Source organism: Prenolepis imparis, unplaced genomic scaffold (genome assembly GCF_030444845.1).
Source record: "Prenolepis imparis isolate NDT839.2.m4 unplaced genomic scaffold, iyPreImpa1.0 SCAF_8, whole genome shotgun sequence".
Classification (NCBI taxonomy): domain Eukaryota; kingdom Metazoa; phylum Arthropoda; class Insecta; order Hymenoptera; family Formicidae; genus Prenolepis; species Prenolepis imparis.
The window spans coordinates 15,202,138-15,227,164 of NW_028141166.1; the positions used below are offsets into that span (position 1 = coordinate 15,202,138).

Genomic DNA, 25,027 nt, shown 5'->3' on the forward strand with positions numbered 1-25,027 from the left:
CCCTACGTACAGTTCATAAAGCCGATGGGGGTGGTTTATGGCGGATGAGACTCGAACCACCCTTCTATGGGCTATATCGAGATATCAATCAGCTCTTGGCATCAGATAAGATTGGCTGCTCAGGAAGTGAGTGCTTTTCAAAACTGGATGAGGTTTCTCGTGTCAGTCACTGAGATTTTTACGTACAAATGGCAAGATAAGCGTTGCGTATCTAAAAATGATAATATTGTACGAGAATTCTGTTCTTCCTTTTTCTCTTGAAATCTAGAAATTAAAAAATTCTCACATTTAATGAGAATTATAATATTGTCTGTATGATATAAAAATAATTTTTTATAAAAAAGATGCATATTTCTCTTTCTTTCTTTTTAACACGAGAAAAATATTATTTTTACATTCGTTCAAGTATAAAACTTAATCATATACCGTTTGAAACATTATGTTAAATAAAAAGATGAGAAAAAATGTATTGCGATGAATAGCAAGTGTAACTTTTAAATAGAGGGAATGCAGACAACTTTATTAATTTATTTGCTCTTATCGCGACACTTCCTGCCCTATCCGCGATAGTTATCACTTATTCGCGCATCATTCCGGCAGCTGTCATGACGCGTTAAGAATTCGTCCTGCGTTCAACTTTAAGCTCGTTACATCGCCCATAAACATCCGTGTAACTGCAGTGCAACAGTGACACGTTCGCGCGTTCGATAATCTTTCTCGCCGTTACATACAGGCTCTCGACATACCGTATACGCTTAAATTGCGACAACAATGTTCAATGCTTTGTGTTGGCACCTAATTGGGTATCGTTAACGCGCACCGGGTATCATAAACGCTCGTAGTGGCACCTTCGGCAATAAATTTTCCCTATACTCCCCCGTTAAAGAAGTTAAAGACCCGACCAACACGTGGACGCGCGATCGGGCCCAGGCCGTAAAGGCCGCGTGATGGGCAGGTGTTTATATCCGGTCTCTCGCGACCGGTGCGGTGGGCCGCCGTTCCGTTCCGTTCCGCGTCCGTCCGCCCGCGTACGCATACGATATGCATACATATGCATAAAAAAGAAACGCGTAATGGTCAGCGCGGGCATTGTACGCCCCCGCCGCGACTCGCAATTCGTCGAAAACTCTCCGGCGGCGTAAGCATATGCATTGCTCACTTAACAAGATTGATATAACGAGATATACGCGCGCGAATGCTCGTGTATGCGTATATGCGTGTACGCGAGTGCGTGCGAGCGTCCGGCCCGGCCGGTGCGTGTGCATCCGCAATTACGCGCGACGGAGGATACGTAACAGATAATTAATGCAAACGAGGGGTCGGCCCGGAAAATTTCGGACCGGCATCAGGACCTGTCGGAAAGGTGCGAAGCGGAATGTTACGGCTTGGAAAAATATTTATGACATCGGCCGCGCCGATGCATTTCCATGTACGCCGCAGAACGTAAATTAGACTATATATCCTGAGATAATTTAGAGATTAGGATTATTGGAATCTATAAAGAGTTTGTTTACGAGGTGGTCAGGCACAGGAGAGTGAAATAAGCTCGTGATTTGTAATCTCTTCTTTAGATCTTAAATTTAAACCGAGCCTTACAAATTCTTGATTTAAAGCCAGGTTCTCTCTTGTTTTTCTTCTTTCTTTTTTTCTATTTTTGAATCCTTTATTTAAGATTCAGTATTTTATACGATACTCTTTATACAATAACAGCATTTTATATACATTAAAGTATTTGCCACTGTTTAACTAAATAATCTTTAAAATTACTTGCTTATTATCTTATTATCTTTTCTTGTGTCATTACAAGCGCTCATTCCATAATTCTAAAATAACATAAATTATATGCTAATATTTTTTCAGAGCTTTAGTATAAAAACTATAAAATCAACACCTTATAATTAAGTTTTAGCAAAGTAAAGATTCTAAAATAGAAATCTTTTTTAATCTGCTGTCAACGGGAGCATCGGCTAAGAAATTTTGTGCGTTGTGGGTGTATATATGCGCTGGTTTAGAAAAGCTTCCAATATTTACCGTTAACGGTTGAAGATTTTGTCTATATAACTCGGCATAGAATTTACGTTCTCGCAGCACTCAATAACTGTTGTTGTCCCCGTATTGGCCGACAAGTAGCTGCTGCCGCCCAAAATCCGCATCCCGCCATTCCGTTTGAGGGCAACGAGAAGTTTGAAATCTCCGGGGAGAGTTTGCCGACTAAAACCAACCCCTGCCGGCTGCTCGAGGGGCCGCGCCACAATACAAGCAATAACACGTACCGACCTCATCGCCCTTCCGCCCCCTCTCGTCCCGGCAATCTCACTGTCGTCCCGTGCACGCACCCTCTCTTACCTTAATCGACGAAGGATGATTTGGTCTTAAATAAACTTCTCACCTCCGCCGACGTAGACCACATCCCCTTCTTCGACCCTCCGCCATTTATCACATAAATTGTCGAGTGGTCACTTTGATTATAGGCTTACCCTGTCGCCGCTCCTTGGATTCCCCTTCTGAAATCACAATTGAATTTGATGACGGTTAGAGGAAAAAGAGCTATACGATTTTCGAATCTTGTTTGTTGCGTGAGATCAAGGGTATTAAAATTAATATAAAAGACAAGCGAGACATATTTTTTCTCGAAATCACAAACAACGTTTACAACGGACAAACACTCTTAGAATAATTTAATAAGAGCTTCTTGACTTACAAGACTTCGACTAAACAGTCGCTAACGCTGGCGAATGAAACCGGATGCCCCTGCATCGATAAAAGAATAACAATAACTTTCGAGATTCCGAGACACGCCTTTGCGTGAACTTCGAGACTGCAAGGACTGCTAGGACGGACAAAAGAGTACCGATCGAAGGAGATGGAGTTGCAGCGCGAGACGAGACGGTATTATTCCGTCGAGACGAACGGAAATGCGCATGGAACATGTACACCGACATCCGGCCACGTGTCTCCCCGTGAGACGGACCAATGGAAGCTGCGATACCGTAGGAGAGACCAATCTGGCGCGAGGATCCAAGAGAAGATGCGGACGGTCTCGACGCGGCACGCGCCACGACGACCAGGAATTATTCAAATAGAATTCACAAAACGAGCCAGCTGCCTTCGCCTCAACACGGATCCGAATTGAGGGGAACGACCAAGGAGCCATACGCTGTACATAAGGCCTTTTTATGTCGCCCGCCGGCTCGTCCCCGCCCTCTATTTGCCCGACAATTTGACACCGATTTACAGCCTTGTTCGAGTCAAATTGCTGGCAAGCCCGAAAAATACCACGACCGAATAATAGAGACGTTGAAATTTGGTGATTCGCGAAAAAAATTCTACTTGTTAATTATTTAAAAACATGCTCTACTGATAGACTAATGAATATGTAGAATTATAAAGTTATCGATCCTCGAATGTCTTGCTACTGTAGTTTGAAACAAGCAAATGGATAAAAAAATATTTCTGTTAAAAAATGTTTTCCAATTTCGTCAAAGATTTATATTTGATTTTTCCTGCGACATATTTCTCAAATCATTTCCCCGGAATTTTTTCGGTGTTTGGCAAGTCGACGGCGTAGCCTGAGGAGTTAAATTGTGACATTTAACGTGTAATATCCTATATAATCTTGTATGAAAAGCGCCGTGCACACTGGTTCGTGATAGAATAAAGCCGTCGTGGCAGGAGGGGTGATTTCTCAGAGGCGGTTAGGAGAACGGTTAAAGGCATTGAGCCGTCCAAGCCACTCGCGAGAGAGTTTCGAGCTTCTGAGACCGACGGCAGAAACCCCGGGGGTTTGGGGGTGGCAGATGGCAGCCATCGGACCAGTTCTTTCCGGTACTTCGTCTCGTTGAAATCGCCCGGGTACTTATTTCAAAAAAGAGTGAGGAATTAAGTATCGAGGGACATCGGAGTGTCATCGCGACGATGATTAATGTCTCTCGTTAAAGAACATTTCGGAAATGATTGAACTCCTTCAATGAAATAAAGAATGCCCTAGAAAAGAATCAAGAAGTTTGTGACGTGAATTTGTTCAAGATTATTTTTGTAATTTCTTTCTTTCCCTCTTTCTTGTATTAAAGTTTTACTTCAAATACTTTTTATACAAATTATTACATTTGTAATATTTTTTCATAATAATTTAACACACATAAAAAATTTTAATTAAAATATTATAAATGTATCTAATTATATATGTTTATATAAGAAGGAGAGTTAGTAATTCTAAATATTATTTTGAAAGTTTTCTTATTAATTAATTTTTTAACAAAAATTAAAATTAATGCGAAGAAATTAGGTACAAATATTTTTATTTATATAGTAAAATCTTATCAGATTTCCAGATATATAATAATTTTTTATGTATTAAATTATGTGTATATATATAAATTTTTCTTATGTTAGTTCTCTGAAGAGAGAGGAAGAGAGGAAATAGCCTATATGAAAAAGTAATTTATTGTATTTTCTCTCGAAATAACTTCTTAATATTACCTATGTTCACTGTGGTCGTAAAAAAGAAAATCAATTCTTTATTTTATATATACGTGGCATATACACTACACAAGATTTAGCGATGTCAATTCGTGGAACTGTTTCGTGTTTCCAAGATTACACAATATCGCATGCGACAGTGGATATTTGGCGTGGATCTAAATAGCCGCACGCAAATATCGTCACGGCTATTGCTTCCTTATCAGATATCAGTTATGTGCTCGATTTGGGGTGCGTGCAGCCTATTACGTCGGTGATCCATTGATAAGCACGTCAAATCCGCCAGTAACACACTCCTCGGCAACTAAGCCGCGCTATTGAGGGTTCCCGCGACTACTCGAATCGATCATCGAACACCTTCCGAGATTGAAGTATCCTCGAATCAACCTATCTTACGACGCGTCTCGACAACTCGGCTTTTATTCTTTCGTCTGTCATGAAATAAAAAATCACGAGTTCATTGCCTTGAACTCTCGTATTTTATTCGACTGCGTAAGTAAAAAGCTTACGATAAAAACGTTTTTATTTACAATTCATAAAAAATTAAAAACAATATCAAATTTTCTAAATGAAAAAGAATCTAGCATTGTGCAAATTAATTTCGCGAATTACAAGAAAATCTAATCTAATAATATTTAAAATCTATATTTTAATTGTAATATCACTTCGTGATGTTGCTAAAAATAATAGTTAAGGAAAAAATTTGAATAAAATTGCTTATGTATTTAAGTCTGTTTGTGTAAAAGTATTTATTAAGATATCTCGTTGATGAAGAAATTTACATGATAGCGTATCTTTTAATATCAATTCAATCATTTGGAACAATACCATCCAATCAAACTTACTGTACAACAGCTCGAAGTTGCTGAAGGTGCTGTTTGTTCCTCTCAATATATCGTCTCCCGATGGCAGCCGGCACGCGCCACTCAAGGAGATCTCTATTCATCTTACCATGATTCTCGAAGACGCGTATAAGTATATCGTACGAGGCAAATGGCACGCGAGACTTCCGGCACCGGTCCCCGGCTCACCTTTGCAACGTCGTCTACTCCGTATACTCCGGGTATCGGGTTTATGGTCCATTCTTCCTTCGAGAATCGAGATCGCGATTGAATGGCGAGAGCGGAAGTGGCATACGCCCCCGTGCATTTGTGTACGTTCGCGTTGCGCCACGTAAAACCCCTTTTTTGTCGCTCATTGTCTCATCCGGTTTGGAGATGGCTAAAAACGCGACGAGAAAACGCTGCAAGGAATATTGCACGAATATGTGCGAATATGACGAGCCGGTCGCTCAAAATTTATTTAAATAGTAATATTTATTTCGCAGAATGATAAATGACATATTATTCATAAGATGTTATTACGTAAATGTTTCACACTATAATTAAATATTTTCCAAGCCGCATTTGTATTAGAGATTTCTATTCCGCATAATAGGTCTTTTTAAACCTTGTTGTTTATTCGCGATATACGGAAATTTTCAATTCAGGTCTCGTTTGCGGGTCCCTCGGCAAAAGCGTACGTGACGAAAGCGAGCATGCATGTAGGGTGGTCTGAATGGGCCGCGAAGTGACAATGGTGAGGCAATTGTTTCCCTGACTTCTATCCCACTCATTATTCAGCGCGACTATTATGATCGTCAGCGACCGATCGTCATTATGGAGGTCGATGGTTTCAAGTTACCCAACCATTGTCAAGAGAGAACACGCACTATGCCGAAAATACGAAACGAACGCAGCATCGGTGATCGGCACGTGTACGTACGGTTGAAACGATTCCCGTCAGAATTTACGTTCGATTTATCTCCGTTCGAGTGCGCGGGAAGGTGGATTACCAGCTCAATTAGTCGCTCCGTGGTCTTGTGTCACGTTTACGATTATGATGTTGAATTTACGATACTACGGCCATTCAGTCAAAAAGTTTAACATTCAATGATAGCATTCACGAGCGCAAGGTTCGAATTTGCATGCGAATGTACACGGTTATTTAGGATCTTGATGTTATCGAGTGGAAAAATTATGATGCTATATAAATGAAGCCTTATGCAAAAAATGATAATGTCGCGTTTGAACCGTCGTTGAATTAAAAGTCGACGTGGCTGCATTTGCACGGTTTCGATATGCGATACGCGCAATTGTGTATATAGTACAATTGTTTTGTTGTTGACACAAATTACGCACCGCGTATTCAATTCTTCGTGAAAACGGAGACGAGTTTTACGGCGCGTTTATGAAGGCAGCCGGTCGCGCAAGGGGTTGAAGTTGGAAAAAGAAAAACGGGAAGAAAGAATGAGTGATAACGAGGTGCCTCCGGTGCTCCAACGGGGGTTGCAACAGTCATCGGGTGGGAGAGACCACTAACCCCCCGTAGACTGCGCAGCTGTGAACCCCCCGCCAACTCCTCTCTTGGCCACGACTCGACGACGACATGTCGAACACCAGTGAATTCCGGGCGTACGTATCGAGCCCAGCGGGACCCGTTGCCATTTTGCAAAGCTGCTCGCATTCATTCGGGCACGCACGTGGGCACCAATTTTTTTTCGACCCTTAACGTTTGCTCATATGTGCGGCTCTAACGATTCGTGCGACTGAAATCTCACTTCTGAATCGTTTATTTCGCTTCGATATGCGAGACTTAAAATTTTCACATTCGTGTTTCTCATTAATAATCATAAGAACATTTTAATAATTTTACGTAAAATGATTATATCGCATTTCTTGATTTTTCTTCACCGTTTGAACATTCTCTTTTGATGAAATTTTTCATTAAACTGTTTTTTTAGGACAATGCAAACATTTGATGATTTAAGAGAAATAATCTTAATCTTAAGCAGCTTTTATGAACTTCAAAGAATTCCGGAAAAAATCTAAATATATAAAATATAATATATTCTGATAGAGATATATATATTCCTGATTCAATTATTCGAGATTAAAAGTTCCATTTAATCGCAGTATAAAAGAATTGTTTCATTGAGGAGATCGATATACCTACCTATTTGTTCAAAAAAATAATTTTTAAAGAATAATTTCAATTAATATATTTTGGATGACAAGATTTTTTAATTATTTGATAATATATATTTTTTGCGAATATTCTGCATCTTTATTCTTGTAATTAAATTTTCTTATATTTTTCGAAGTAATAAAATTGCGGATTGTAAGTTGTGCATTCAACGACGCGTCCTCGATTCCGCTGGTCGGATGTCAAAGTCCAACTTGGTAAACCTACCGGGAACTTTCTTAAAATTAAGCAATTCCCCCGAATGATTCGGGAGAGACTGCCGGGACGCAATGTAAACGGCATATAACCGAACGACTTAATCCGGAATACCGTCGGAATACACCAATCCCCTGATTCGTCGACTCGCAATTTATTCCTCCATACCCCTCGCCGCTGCGTCGCCGCTCTCCAATTAACTTTAAATCACCCTCCTCTGCGGACTCTCCTCATAACGTGAAACTTCGAAATTCAGTCCTAGTTCGTCTCGATTTACGTAAAGACATTATTGCGATGTACTCACGCTTGCATTAATATGTGCTTTAAAAGTTTTATCGAAAGTTAATTTCTTGTTTTCTTACTTTTATTATCGTGCATTATTTATAAAACGTAATATTTAAAAGATTTTGAAGATAATTTGAGAAGTTCCTGAGTTTTAATTTATACTACACTTATATTATAAATATGGGCTGATTATTATTAATGAAGGATCATCAATGTGAGGAGGCAAATGTTGACATTACAATAGCCTTCTATAATCTGATTAGAATAAATTTTTTAGCATATTTTAAATTGATCAAAATTATTATGTAGGTATAATATTTTTCATAAATATAAGCTTTTATAAATTTTTTATAAATATTAAAGTACTATTTTCTTATCTAATTAAATTTTACAAAATTCACTATGATATCGCGATTATCATACGCGATCTTTGAAGATGCGCGTAAAAGTGCGACCCTATAGACGATTAAGCTGACTAATTTCGAAACGGCTTACGTCTCGTCAACTGAATGAAATACGGAGGGCGGGTTTGTGGCCGAGTTATGGGACAGAGGACAGACCAAGGGTGCGTGCATTGTGCTTCCTGTCATCCTCAGCCAAGCCTTCGTTGCCCCAAATGCTAATTATATGTCAACCGTTCACGCGCCGTATCACGAAAGGTTGACTGTCGGAGATGGAACAATGAGAGAGAATTTGTTAATAGACCTGATTCAGAACGAAGACAATTTCAAGAATTTTCGATACCTTGTGAAGAGAAATATCTTCTTTTTCTGACTACAAGAAAATTATGAATATTTTTCATGATTTTCTGTAACATACAATATAATATGATTCTACGTTACAAGCTATTACCAAAATTGTTACGAAATTGATTATGCTACTTGTATTGCAACCTTTAGGATAAATGTAAATTAAAATAGGTATGTATCTCTTCTCTTTTTGCCTTTTAACTGAAATTTATAATTGATTAATGCGAGTTGAATATGCGATACAATTATTATTAGAAAAAAATGGACTGTGTATATATATACACTGCACTAGTGCATAAAATATGTCATATTTTCAAAAATTGTGAGTTAAAATGAAACAAACAAAAACAATACTTCGAAACAAGGATCGCAATTCATAGAAAAGGTCGGGTAAGGAATTTTGTGGCGCACCTTATTCCCTTATCGCCACTTAACGGTGAAGAGTGATGGGCGTCTGAGTTCATGAGCAGGTATACTCACAGAAGGCCGCGGTGATTGATGCACCTTGTACACGCGAAATCGCTATCCGCCCACTTTCACCCTCTTATTCCAGAATGTTCATACAAGGAATTCACTGATTCGAATCACAGCGCCTACTGTTTCGGAACCAACTAGGTGCATGTCTTTGCGAGGTTGCGAAAAGCCATCAATTAAAATTTTAGTTAAATTTTTCTTTTAAAAACATATTGATGAAGTTACAATTTTTAAAAATACATTATGAGAGTTATATAAATTATAAATTATATATAATTTTTTGAAAACAATAGAATGTAAAAGAGTATATCAAAACTAAATTAACAAAAATTCTGATTTGATTTTTTAATTTGATTTTTTAAATATAAATTTACAATTATCTTTATTAAAAAATAATCACAAACATTCTTTGTTCTATTATTATAATATTTTCTTATACATCACACTCCTAAAATTTTAAATTAATGCAAGAAAGAAGCGTGTGCAAATAGAAAGAACAATTCAATAATAAGAGCGATACCGCTCTTTTATCCTTACTGCATTAATCACAAAAGATCTAAAGAAACTCGAAGAAAGATAACTGACGATTCTCAGACAGTCGCATTTGCAAGTCGGGAGACGAACCTAAAAAGTATTTTACTGTAAAGGCAAGGGTGGAACGTCGTCCAGTTGAGTATAATATCTTAATTGTTTCTTTGATTATGATAGGAAGTAAATAAAAGAACGAAATCTTGATGGTCGAAAGAGATCGAAGGGTAGAGAAAGAGAGATAATTAGCAGACTGACAACGAGACGAACAAATTTGCAAAGCCATTTCAAGTTCCTTCGAGTCTCTTCAACTTTCTTTAAGTCCGTAGCTATCCGCTCATCGTTCGTTAATAGTTTACTGGAGGTGATTGGATTCTTCGGATCGTTTGTAACCACATCGGTAAACTTTGTACATTTAGCGCCCGCGATTTAATCCCTACCAGTAGATAGATCGCTCGCTCGCAAAGGGGTTGCCGCGTTATTGAGCCAGTCACGAAAGCTGGCTCTTATTGTTAGCTTCGCGTAGTCCGCGCGTCTTTTATACAAAACTTGCAACGCTTGTTATGAACATTTCGTTCCTCGATGTTAAGTTTATTTCGCAGTTTATTTCTCTACCATAAATTATCTAAAAATATACCACTTCTAGAAAAAGAAGATTGTGATATATAATTTTTAAAATTATTTTTCATGTAAAAATATAATTGCTAACAACGAAATATTATTATGTCTCTTTTCTGTTATATATATACATGTTTTTTAATTGCCAGAGCATTTTAATGTTTGATATATTTAATTTTATCCCCCTCTTTGGCCCTCTATCTGGGTGATTGTATGATTATTCGGTCAGTATGTTTTTTTTATCGCACAAAGAGAGAACAATTCGCGAAAATACATCAGGCTCCGAAAGGAGCAAATGGCCGCGTCGACGATCGCGTGGGACACATTGTCGATAGGGTCGAGTGGCATTAAGAAAACAAAATGGTCTCTGGCTGCGTGTCGGCCATACTTCGGCTGGGATTGATATAAATTGGTAGAATTGCCGGGTGCCACGGGTCCCGGTAGCGGGGAACGATACTGATTGCCACGGCCGCTCGTTAAGTACTGTAACAATACTAGCCCCCACCACGATGCGATTCGCCACCCCTCGCTTCTTGCACCCTCGGGCGACCGATGATAGCCTCCACCAATCTGTTCTCGTTCATCCCCTCCGTTGGTAGCGGTTCACTCTGCTATCCCTGTCGACTAAAGTGAAACGAGAAGAGGATAGTGGGAAGGAGATACAGATTGATGCGATACCGAAGAGAAGGACGAAAGTATAGCTTCAGGTAGCGTGCGAGAAGGGAGGGAGTGAGAGTATAGGGGGCAGAAAGATAGTAAAAGAGATGGAGAGGGAGAAGCGTGAGAATGGAAAGGAGGATGAGTGAGGCAGGGTGAAGACAGCAGAGGGAGAAGCGTGTGAATGAGGAGAGTGTGAGAAGAGAACCAAAGATAATGTTGGAGACGAGTAACAGAGAAGGCGATGAGCGCGAAGGGAGATGAAGCAGAAGAGAAAATGTATGGTACGTGAGAGGAGGAAAAAAAAATAATAGGATAGAAGAGTAAGAGGGATTGACGAGAGGAAGAGAATAGGCAGAGGGTAGCGCGTACGAGAAGTAGAAAATAAATAAAGACATACAGAATTGAAGAAAAAAGGATAATAGAGGATGGAAGAGGCACGAGAATGATAGAGTTTTGCACGTTTAACAAAAAACAAGAATTATATATGAAGAAAACTGAATAAGAAAGAAAAAAATGCGAAAGTAAAAAAAATGAGAATATATATCGTAGTAAGGCAAGAAGAGCACAAGAAATAAAAGAGAAGACTAAATGAGGAAAAAGATGAAGAGCTATTAGTTAAGGCAGATAAAGCGATTAGCTAATTGTAAGGGATAAAAGTCCATTTTACAATAATGTCGATCATCTCATCATTAATCTTTTTATCTCTTAATGGTTGGAATCATTAAAGAGGGTTACCAAAGACGAAAATTGATAAATGATGGAAATTAAAAGTCAAGACAAATAAATTTACTTTTTTTGTCATTTGAATTGCTGGTCTTTATTTGCTGGCTTTTATTAGCTCACTTCTTATTTGAATTTTTATAATAAAAATGTTAAAAAATGTCAAATTTTTAAGGTATATGAAATTTATTTTAGAAAATATAACAAAATGTTGATTAATTGATCAATTATTCCAAAAATAAAAAACGAAATTAATTACAAATATTAATATGCAATTTGCAACATCAATAATACATCACAGTTTAATAAAACAAAAGCAGCACGAAAGGAACGAAGAGAAAAACGGAGTCACAAAGACGCAAAGTGACGCGAGAGATGACGGCTGCTTCAGGCTTACCTTGGAAGAGCTCCAAGAAGAGTCTTGATACATAATCGCGCCCTTTTGTCGACGGTACACTTCGGTCGACGGTTGCGTCCTTCCATGGCGCTGGAAGCTGGCGTCGCGACGACGTCGGTGCTCTTCTATAGACGGCAAGGGCGGGTTTCGAAACTACGAGGCAAGACCGTTTTCCCTGCTCGAATCTCGCTTCTCACACCGGGGGTAGCTTTTCCTACCAGGCTGCGCCGGTTATTAGGGCTGCCTTCGACTGAGGGACAATTGAGAGGTACCCGACGATGGGCGGGACTTACGAAGGGCCACTGCGTTCCATCCACTAAGTTCATTCTTTTGAGCTTTTCGGAAAAATTTCCGGCGGAGTATACAAAAGCGAGGAGAGAGTTGGAGCGTAAATTTGCCGCATTATAATGTGGGACCTGGGACGAGAAAGAAATTTATGGATCATTAGAATGAATTGATTTCATAAGAAATTATATAATCTAAATTTATTAGAAATATAATTTTAATTTATTTTCTTTTTTAAATTTATTAAAACATTTTTATGAGATTTGATAAGGATTTAAGCGTATACGTACATTTTCTATTTGTATATACGAATAATAACAATTGCAAACTTATGTAGGCAAACAAAAATTAATGTTTTAGGGTAAAATAAAATAAACTAAAAACCATAATAATTTTATAGAAAGATAGTTAAAAGATACTTATAATTCAATAAAAATTTTGGATATTCTAATTTATTAAAATAGATAGAAAGATTTTTATTCTAAAAATAAAGAAAAATAAAAAAGCAAAATAAAAAATTTATTAATAAAATATAATAAAAGAGCTTTCGATTAACATTATTTAGAAAAGAAATATATAAATATAATTTTTCATTCTTCAGCAGCAAAATGTTAAAGTTTGGCGAATGAATTTCTAGCATTTCTACTTGTTCCAATCAGACTCGTCCTATCGTAAATCTTGAATCAAGATCCGACGACTGTCGCGCCGGGAGTATTTCGTGGGATAGCCAACGAAATCCCATCCAATTCCAGCCGTCATTCCAAGTCCAAACATAACGCCATTCCACGGAGCAAACATTTCTACTTTTCGACGTGCAAACCTTTCGCGATACCTCCGGGAAAGCTTGCTCTTCTACTGTGCTGACCATTTCGCGTCTCATTCAGTTCTGTCATTCATTCCCTGCTCCCATATTGCATATGCTTAATGGGTGCTCAGTGCTCACATATACAGCTGTATTCATCTGCATTCAAATATCTATATCTTATTAAATATTCATTTTGACAGTAAGACGCGTGAAAGATACATCTTATCGTTAAGCATTGACAATATAATATTAACAACATATATATTAACTGTGTTACAAATAGCAAATGTGTCATATAAAAAGTTTCGTAAAAAGTTGATTGTATCATCATCTTTTATTTAGACTATAGTTTTTTTAATCATGAGAGAAACTTGAAAAAAGATAAAATTACTGAATAACACAAAACTCATATATATTATTCAAAAATTATTTTTTAAAAATATGTCAAAAATTATGCCTTCAACATTTTCGATTAAAATCATTAAAGAGACAATGTTTACGAGTAGAAAATAATGTGGAAAACATTGGAATCGTTTAGAAAACAGTAAATCGTCACATTTTCTTGTTGAAAGCCGACGTTTACTTATCCTCCTTGTTTTATACCCGGCGTTCTTCTCTTTCTGTGAATACGAGGTCCAATTGAGTGGATATAATAGCGGTACCACATGTTTCACTCGGATTTACTGACATGAGGGTTTCGATGTGTGCTAAAACACTAACGTGGGGGCTGCGAAGGGAGAATTGCCAGAACTGGCGGCCCTCGAAGTCATCAAATTGATCGCCATGATTTGGATATTCCCCCTTTGAACGATTAGTAAAGCCCAGTGCACATTAAATGTGCTGTCAACGAATAATAAACGTTTTAACATTTTTATCTCGTGAATAATTTTTTATTATATATTTTTAAATTTTATACATAATTTACTTTCTTATATTACTTTAAATTAAAAAATTAAATTTTGAAAAAACAAATTAAATTTACATATTTAGACTAATAATTAGAAAGCATTTATATGTATATATGGATATATTATGGACTATGTTTTTCAGTAAGTATTCTCTTGTAAATATTTTTTATTTTGAGAATTAAGGAAATGTGTGAAATACGTAAAAAGAAATTATTGAATTTAATTCAAACAAAAAGAGAGAGATAATACATAAACATAATTAAATTTATTTATTTATTGTAGCATATTCATACGAGTAAGTAAAAAATATTTTCATTAATTTCATTATTATTATATTTTAATTATGACTAATTTTGTATTTCTAAACAAAGAATACTTTTCTTGCACAAAATATTCACGGGGCGTTAAAATCCCGACAGAAATCAGTAGGCGGTGTTAAGCATAGGGAGTGTTCTTCCCAACCCCTCTATGCGATTCACCCTCGACCATGAAAATCCCGACGCCCCGGGAAATACCGTCTGTAGTCAGTATTTTCATTGCAGGCCTACCATGCAACCATTCGCGACGGGCAGCACAATGGCGACCGAGACACCGACGAGCCTGCCGCCCGAGAGGGTGACCTCCCCGACGCCCTGCCGTAATCTCACCTTCTCTATCGCGAAGATTATGGAGCCGGACAAGCGACTGACCGAACAAAACGCTAATCAGGTTCCAACGCCAACGGTACCAGCAACGACAACAACGACAATTTTGCAACAACCACCGAGCATCACTTCCCCGTCATACTCGGCGCATCTGAAATCGGCGTTCGAGAAGTACGTACCGGCTCTAAGGCATCAGGATCTGCTGCAGCATTACCCCGTATTATCCAAATACTATCCGCTGTACTATCCTAGTCCCTTATTGAGGGCCTTTCCGGGTCCACCCGCTTCAACCCCGTCTGTCACGCAGAGCTCGCCACCTCCAACGACCATCCAGGAGGCATCCTCGAGACTCAGTCTCGCCAACATTTCGCCGGAGAATCAGCGCAAGAAGAGTCCGGCGCCACGCGGTGAGCTCGGCACCGTGAACAAACAGAAGACCTTCACCTGTCCGGAATGCGGCAAGGTGTTCAACGCGCATTACAACCTTACGCGACATATGCCGGTGCATACGGGCGCCCGGCCGTTCGTCTGCAAGATCTGCGGCAAAGGTTTCCGGCAAGCGAGCACTCTCTGCCGGCATAAGATCATCCACACCGCCGAGAAGCCGCACAAGTGCGTGACCTGCGGAAAGGCTTTCAATCGTAGCTCGACCCTGAACACCCACACGCGAATACACGCCAATTTTAAGCCGTTTATCTGCGAATTCTGCGGCAAGGGATTTCACCAGAAGGGCAACTACAAGAATCACAAGTTGACGCACAGCGGCGAGAAAGCGTACAAGTGCAGCATCTGCAACAAAGCATTCCACCAGATTTATAATCTCACTTTCCATATGCACACGCATAACGACAAGAAACCGTTTTCCTGCAAGATCTGCGGCAAGGGCTTCTGCAGGAACTTCGACTTGAAGAAGCACATGCGGAAGCTGCACGACGCAGGCTCGCCAGTGCTCAGCGGATTGGACGCCTCGGGCCAGAGTCATAACCAGCAGTCGGGGTACTCGTCAGTCTACCACGGTCCGGAACACTCCATTGTCAATCCATTCATACTTCCCCCGCCTGGATCTACAAGTTACCATTCTCTCAGTAAGATGTTGTGACAGAGCGAAAACATGCATTATTCTAGGAAGACACAGTATCCGCTCATTCTCGGCTCACCCTGCTATTCGGCTGACATGGGCCAATTAGCGCAAACCTCGAAGTGAAGGGCAAAGGAAACGCCAAAGAATACGCGTCCGATATCTCTTGCTTGGACAAAATATATCCCGCTTTTGTCATAACGATGAATCGGAAAATACATTCACGACATATTTAGCTGAAAATGTATACAATATTAAAAACGTGATCAAGAGCCGATAAAATCTCTTGTAAGTGCAACAGAAGTTTTAATATAACAAGAAATAATATTGACGGTTTGTTCGATAAAATCTGACAGTTGATTATTCATCTGCATGATTACAAAATTGAAATTAAAGTTAAATTGAAAGCGAAATAACGAATGATTCAAATGAAATTATCGCTCGATTTTCTTACCTTTATATATCGAGATAACGGTATTTCCGGTAGTTCTCTATTTTTATAACGTAACTGACACGTTAATTAAATTTTATCAAATTTATTCTTTTAAATTTATATATATAAAAATATTGTAACAAAATTGATTTTTTCACATTTTTATAATATCTCACCGGTAAAAATTCTTGACTAAATTTACGTTACATTTTATTAGCGCGTCCATAGAATATACTGTAAATAGAAATATAATTGTCAAACTTTCAACTGGATTGTACGCGTTATAACAGTCTGGGCAATACTTCAATATGTAATTTTGCGGGATATTTACCAGACGATGTATTGGATAGTGCAAATAATTCGTAGCGTGAACAAAATCAATCACATAATTCCATAAACCAACAGAACGCAGTTGCCCTATTAGTCCCTTCGTCAATTGGAAAGGGTTTTAATGATCGATTTTGGGCATCGATGGCTGCATCAATGGACTCCTGCGGGCTTATTACACTTTATATGTAAATATTTGTAAATATATATATGTGCAAAGTAAATACATTAACGCGTAAACGATGGACGAGAGATATTAGTAAAGTGATTTGTAATTAGGGCTGTCTCAACACAGAGACTGACGGAGAGAGAGAGAGTATGATGAAATCGTCCAAAAGAGTTATCAAAAATTCGTCCAGATCTCATGCAGTGTTTATCCGAGTTCCCTTATCAATTGCTCTGTTGCGTGATGGAAACAAAAATTTAGAATAAATATGCGTTTGTCTGACGAGGATTTTGAAAATCGAAATTTGTATTTATTGTGAAGATTAAATCAATATTCTTTTATATATCTATTCATTTTCAATGTAATACTCACATGTTGCAAAATTGATATTTCCATGTTTTTTTTTCTCCGTAATCGTAAACTTTTGTAACATAAATATAATATGAAATAATTCAATCTTCTTAAAAAGTACTACTGAGTAACTTGGATAAATCAACAAATTTATATTTCAAAATCTCCGAAACAAACTGCGCTTTTTCTCGTCATTGTTATTTTTATTAAGAAATATTGTATATTAAAAAAAATTTTATTTTATTGAGATAGGATCGATATATAATCGAACACGAAAGTTAAGGAGATTCTTTTGTATCGCGAAATAGATAAAAGAATCTAGAATTATGTGAACATACGGAGCGCGATTTTACACATTGATCGCATATCTATATCTACTTTTAGGCAAATGTATAAATCGGTGTGATAGTAGCTTTTAAGCGAATATAGATAGCAAATAAAATGTTGGTCACTATTATTATTATTATTGTAATTATTAGAGCTAAATCATGATCATTGTGGCTAATGTGACTACGATCATTAAGAGCTTTGCAATAGAATCAAGAATTTTTGTTTATAAAAAGATTATTATTATTATATAACTCATATATCCATCTATGCATTTTTATTTACGTCTCGTATAACTGAAAAAAGGCAAACTAAATGCTATTTTCTCTCTTTATGCAGTAAAATAATTATTCCGAAACACACCGCGTTATGAAACAAAATTAATTATACAACGAGGAAAGTTTGTTCTATTGTGTGTTGAAAATTTGTTTTAACGAAGCGGGTCGTAACGGACTTTTGTCTGTGCATGTATTGTGCGAGCTAGATAAGCGGCAGATAATCGCGGTGAATTAATCAAGCGTAATTAAAAACAAAAAGTTATATATGTAGATAATCGGTAGAGTAGATGAAAATGCATATGTATGTGTCCCTGTTGTAAATATGAATCAATCCGATGCAATAAATTCATCGATACCAGTGGATCATCATTTATTTTTCTCAACTTATTTTAAGTATTTTTTAATATGCGTCATTAGTCAGATTTACTACTAACTACTAATCTGTGTGTATATGTAACACACATAGTAGTTTTCTTTAATGCAAATAGCGAAGATATAATTTCGAAAAATTATTAAATAATATATACGAGGGTGGTCCGATAAGTACTTAGCCTCACCGCCCGATGGTGCCAGTATCACAAGAGAGATTTACTATCGTGTAGTACATTCTCGTAGACGGCTACTGTCAAAATTTCAACCGAATCGGACTCGTAGTTTTGTTTTGACCGCGTGTGGGAGCGAGCGTGTCCACGGATTTTAGAAAAATGGAAAAAGAGCAATATCGGTCGGTGATTCGATTCTTGTTTTTGGAAGGGAAATCGCGCAGCGAAATCAAAGAGCGCTTATCCAAGCGCTCTTTGATTTCGCTGCGCGATTTCCCTTCCAAAAACAAGAATCGAATCACCGACCGATATTGCTCTTTTTCCATTTTTCTAAAATCCGTGGACACGCTCGCTCCCACACGCGGTCAAAACAAAACTACGAGTCCGATTCGGTTGAAATTTTGACAGTAGCCGTCTACGAGAATGTACTACACGATAGTAAATCTCTCTTGTGATACTGGCACCATCGGGCGGTGAGGCTAAGTACTTATCGGACCGCCCTCGTATAATTAAATGTAATTTTCTCTTAGTATCGATACCATTTTTATCGAGATTTTTTCGTTGCTTTTGCATGCACAACGAACTTATAATTTATAGTAATATTAAATACTAATGTAATTAATATTTTTAAAATATCTAATAATATATACTTTCTGCAAGTTTTAAATATATAAAAATGTGTTACGCGCGCGTCGAATAGTAGATATTTATTATTAAATATGTTGATGTTAATTAAGAACTTTTTAGTCTTCCGACTAATTTAAATCCGAGAATTGTGGTATTCAATAATTTCGAATGAGAGTAATCATAATGAAATTTCATTAATTTAACTTGCGGTTAATTATTTCGATACGTGTATCCGTTACGTGTAAGAAGCGGAAATATCATGAGCCTCATATAATCACGTATCCATTAAAAAGTGGAAAAGAAGTTTAATTCCCAACGCGTAATATACATAACAAGAGCGTACATGTGCTAATCTCTCAGGCACATCATTCGAGCGATCCCTAATCTAACTGCAGCCGAGCGCGCAAGAGCTACCCCTTAAGTACATTATTCACCTTGATATCCCATCTTCTACAATCGCGAAAGAGAAGGATCGACGATATCGATATCGGAGGCGAGTCGGTCGATCGGCAGAGAATGTTAAAAGAGGAGAAATAAAGAGAATGCATCACCATTAGAGATGATGCGATCCGTTCATGTGAAATAGAGAGGAAAAGAGAGAGAAAGAGAGACAGCGCAATTTAAAATGGGATAGAGACGAAAGTATAGCATCCAAGAGGAAGATAGTAGCTGCGTGAAAGAGTCGGAGGCCGATCAGGGGTAGCTGGTTAAGGGGGTCGGAGGGACAGAGAAAGAGAGAGAGAGAGAGAGTAACGTGCTTCCGTCCTGATGTTTGCGCGAGATATCGCGCCGGTCCTCTGATGTATCTGCAGAATCTGTCCTTCATCCATCCATTAAATCCGAGCTCATCCGAACCATCAGGGCCACCCTGTCTCTTATCAGACACGGTCGGTCGTTACGGGATCGACGGGCTCTCTATAGGGCGTCGTTCGGGTTACGTGTCAATGAGGAATGTGGCGATGTTTGCGATGTAACACGGATGCCCGTCATTGAAATGTACTTTCGTGGTCGATACGCGACGCATCATATCTCAGTAATGCATCTAGACTTGATGATATGATATTGGATACGCGCCGTTCTGGTCGCGTCACTGATTCTGAAGAATCGTGTCATCAAAAGAACTAGCTTGCAAAGATATTTAATGTTGAAATATTGCAAGAAGGGGTAAATACAATTTTTCCTCTTCCTCTTTCTTTAATTAAATTTTTATTTATTTATATTCTCGTATATTATACCAAGAATTTTATAACGGATTTTATATTTATTTCTAATTTTATCACGATACTGAATTCACAGAACAAGTAAATAGCATTTTTTCTTGGCACGACGGCAGGAAGTCTCGGTTGTACTCAAAAAAAGTATAAAAGAGTCCCGGTAGCGCAGCGGGATTTGTATACAAACAAGTATTTAGTGGCATTTAATAGGAATTATCCGCACTGCAGAGGCACAATTACCACCTTCCAGGGATTATTAACACCTGGAACCGATGTCGTGCTGGTTCTTGAGTTGCCGGCTTCTTGCTTCTATTACGAGCTCCCTGAACCACGAATATATTTTCCTTGTCGAAGGATAGATTGCAAAGTAACCGTGTCGGTCGCCTTTTAAGTTGGCTCGCTCTACCGCGATTCCGGTTCTGGAATTTCGCTCTACGAAGGAAGGAACCGCCCAGCCAAAATTAGCGTACCATGAAATCGCTAAAAATCATCGTTCACGACATTTAAGAAGCACTCGAGCTAGAGATTCTTGCGCTGTTTAAAGAAATATTGTTTAGAAAGAAAATAAATCATATTAAATTTTAATGAAAAACTTTGTTATTTATCGGACATTAATAAGAGTGTTATTAATAATTTGTAAAATATTAACATAATCTTAATTTAAAAAAATATTTAAAAAATTACTTTTTTATTTTTTTTTTATTAAAAAACTATAAAGAACAATGTATAATATTAACTGGAAGTATAAGATAAAAAAATTATGCAGAGCAATATAAAATGAATAATCGTTGATGAAATCGACTATCTTTTCTGCCGCATTTATTACAATTTATTTTTTAACGTATCATTATTAGAAAATGTATCGCAACATTTTTGATTCACAGGATGTATAATTAAATCTATAAATAAATTTAAATAAGATATATCTATATAGAGATATTCTACAGTTTTCTCTTGTAGGGGGTTAAAGTCCGTGTACGATGCATCACAGAGCATTGAAATAAATTCAATGATTGCCATCATTTCCGTAAATCCCGCCATAGATCTCCTCTCAATAAATCTGATCTCGAGTGGAGCGCGCCCGAAATGTATATCGAGTGAATTTTTGCGCGTATCAGTGCAGTCGAGCGAACATTTGCGTGAATCCTGCAGTGGAGCGAACGATCCTCGGTGATCCGTGATACAATGACAATACGGAGGCCGCCATAATGCCGGCATCCGCATCGACACGCCGCCGTTGGCTCTATGGAGGGATGAAGAGAGTAATGAAGAGGTGTCGAACCGTATCCCATAAACCCCCATCGCCGAACCAAGCGAACCAAGGGTCTCGCTCGCATAATAACTTACAGTCCGCTCATCAGTTACGGGTTTTAACCAATTATAAGGATATTAACGGGGGTGGCACGGTCGCGAATCAGCCCCCGGGGGCAGGAGGCCGCCGCATTTACGAGCGATCCGATATCACGCCGGGGGGATTTAGAGCCTCCTGCTGCGATCATTTTGCGTGTCACCGTGTGTTTGTTTCGATGATCGCGTATCAATGCGCCGTTGTTCAACGAGAAGCGTTTCAATGAATTAATTTCATGATTGTTTAAATCTTTCATGTATCATGTTTTTGTACAAGTACGTTTACATCACAACAGGCTACCCCAGATTAAACGTTATATCTCGGAAACTAGATACGCACATGCAAAGGGAAAATGATTTCGAATGTATGACTATAATTTTTTTTTTTTAAGTAAAAATTTATTTTTAAAAATATTCAGTTTAGAAAGATTCATGTTTCTTTTTTTCATCTTTTACTTTATTATTTTTATATTTTTGATTTCTATTTTATTCATTTTTAAAGTTGAAGTATTTATTGTATTAAATAACTATTGTGTGTATTTTATAATTAACAATTTTGATGTAGAATGCTTTAATACAAGCGTATAACATGCGTGCCTACCGTAATTTTGTAGTAATTGTGTCTCTATCGACTTTTCTAGCTGTAGTATCGCGCACGATCGACACCTAATTACGTAGTATCAGGTGTCACTGGGGCATCGCCTAGCCTAATCCCGCCCTTCTCGATTATTATACCTCGGTCGAGCGTTTATCCACGGTTCGACGCCTCGGTGAAACGCGACGGGGACGACGAGTCACTCGATTCAGCCCGAATCATTCGACTAAGCGGGAGGAATATAAAGAGGGCGGTCGAGCATTCAATCGCGTATCCGTTTCACGGAGACATACCATTTTCTTTTGTTACCCCCGTGAGAAGAGAGCTTGAACCCTTCTCGCGCGTTTTGCGACGTAATAAAGCGCACCGCGTGCCTATCTTATTGCGTCGAGCATAATGCTGGAAAAAATTTGTTAAATAGAAGATGTACTTGAATCTGCCTGTCGCATGATTTCCATAGCGATCCGTTTGCAAATATCACACCGATTATTTTTGATTATTAATTAAAAATTATCTATTTCGACAAATATTTAGCGTCAATAGTGACAATATCTGTTTCGTTAACTCTCTGACAATCTTGAAATCTCAATAATTTTGCAGTTGTGAATTATTGAACAAGTTTCAAAATAACAATAAAGCGGACACGACATTAAAAAGAATATACGTTTAATAGCGGTGGTTCAGTTGAGATTGAAGAAACTATTCAGCATCTCTCGATACACATCGTATTAACGAAAACGCGGAGGAGGACGATGGTATAACGACATACTTGTACGAGAAAGCGGCGTAGATTCCTATAATCACATAGTTTATTGTGTTGCAGGGGGATGTTACGGACGGCAAATTGAACGACGCGATACGACGATGGAAGTTCAAAGTTCGTCGCGGCAAAATCGCGAGGAAAGTGGTCGAGCGCGAATCCCCGCATGCGGATCTAACAAGGGGGTGGTTGGCGGCGACGCGACGCAATGTATTATAATGATGTCCCTCTTGGGAACACGATGACATTTCTCATCCCTATGCGGATCTCTCGGTACTTACGCGCACGGTGCCATCGATTCGCTCGACCTCTTGGCTCTCGATATAAAAATCGCACGCCTCGACGAGCCACCTTCCTCATTATCGCCCAGACTCTTACAAAAGTCGAATGGGGACGCGACTCAGTCAGCGCGAACTCTCGCTGTGTAGAAGATTTCGAAATCTCAATGTGTATTCTACATTCTTGTTGTTATCTTATTGTTCGATGACGTTACATATTGCATAACGTTTTCTACTACATTGTATCATATTTTTCCATTGTTATTATCGTTCAAAGTGGTTACGTGTTTGCGTATTGAAAATAATACCTTGCACTTTACATCGAATGAATATAAAATGAAATGCATTTATATATATATATATATATATATATACATATATATATATATATATATATATATATATATATATGTATGTATATGTATGTATATGGTGTGTCAATTTTAATACTATATGCAGTGACAGTTATATTATGTATTGATATATTTATAAATAATAATAATATTGTTATATGTATACGGATATTATATATAACTCTAATAAAAATGTAAAGAATAAGTTTTTTAGGTTGAACGATAAAAAGAAGTTATAAAATTGTAAATCAGCTAATCAAATATTTTACATCCTGTAAGTAAACTTTAGAAATAATAATTAGTGCAGTAATGTAAAAAGAGAATAATCGTTTCTATTATATTTTAACATATAAACTTTTCAAAATTTTGTTTAATAGTTTCTTGTAAAACATTTTAAATAAAAATATACATACCTCATGAAAGTATAACCAGGATTTGAGATTTGGGTCAGGGACTAGAAAAAAAAAAACGAGTGCGAAATTGCTAAGGGCGCACGCATGAAGTCACGCGCGTGTCCTCGAAAGGGCGTAGACGAGTCAGAGGAAGAGGGTTGCCATCGCGCCGGAAGGCCGCTGAAGGTGCCCGAGACGCATTTCCGAATCTGTTTAATCTTGGTACGCGGCGCGTAAGTGAAAGCTATCTCCGTGAATACGAAATCAAACAAAGCGACAAACAAACGCCTTTTCTGTCGCCGTCATCTCGAGAGAGGAGCCGAAGTTGACCGGGCTGGCGTGAGATTTAGCACTTTGATGTGTGCGGCTCGACACCAAATGCATGTCACACTCGGAGTGTTTATGAGGCAAATCTTTTACCCCTCTCGCCTTCTAAAGCCTGGCTCGCTTCGTCTTTCCGCCTCTTCTTTCTCTCTCCTTTACACGCCCTGTACTGACACTTCCTCGCTCGTGCGTATCTTCTTTGACACTCCGCTCCGCTCTTCTGATCGCTGTGAATGCGCGCGCCTCCATCCCTTTTTTATTCCACTTTCGTAAGATAATTAACTAACTACCTCTTTGCGCGTCGACCAACCACCGACGACGGCTAAGGTCGTCGAACTGGAAATAGCGCGTTAAGTGACATTAGGAAAGGCAATGCAATTGGCGGAAAAGCAAAGGGAGGAGTAATTAATAATCAACATCAGCCAGGAATATAATTGCAAAGAAAAACAATTTCATTTTTGGAATAAAGTAAATATAATATTTACAAAAACTTCTTGTAGAGCATTCAAATCCAATATATGTATAACATATGTGCACACAATTAATGAGAAACATATAAATACTTTGATGCACATTATACTAATGATACTTTTACAAAATGTAGTTAAGAAAAACATAACTTATTTAATTTTCGCTTTCTATAATGTTTAAGAATATAATAAGCAAATCATCCGAAAATGTTTTTTATAAAAAAAAATATTTGAAACAACAATTATACTATCATTTATATATGATATCTGATATTAATTTATATATTGATACATACTATCAGTTATAATTTAGTTTCTTATCACATATATGTACATTTTTTCCACAAATACAAGAAAATTTTTTTAGCATCTGGTTCAAACATTTTTTTATGCG

The 25,027-nt window shown here is 37.9% G+C and overlaps 1 protein-coding gene across 1 annotated transcript in view; it reads left to right on the forward strand.

Annotated features, from left to right (window-relative positions):
* Positions 1–18,084, forward strand: part of LOC145939682 (uncharacterized) — a 29,784-nt gene extending 11,700 nt beyond the window's left edge. Inside the window, exon 2 of the mRNA XM_083044176.1 lies at positions 14,670–18,084. Coding sequence (XP_082900302.1) covers positions 14,677–15,870 — 1,194 coding nt within the window. The 5' untranslated portion in view covers positions 14,670–14,676 and the 3' untranslated portion in view covers positions 15,871–18,084. The remainder of the gene's footprint in view (positions 1–14,669) is intronic.
* Positions 18,085–25,027: the final 6,943 nt, after the last annotated feature.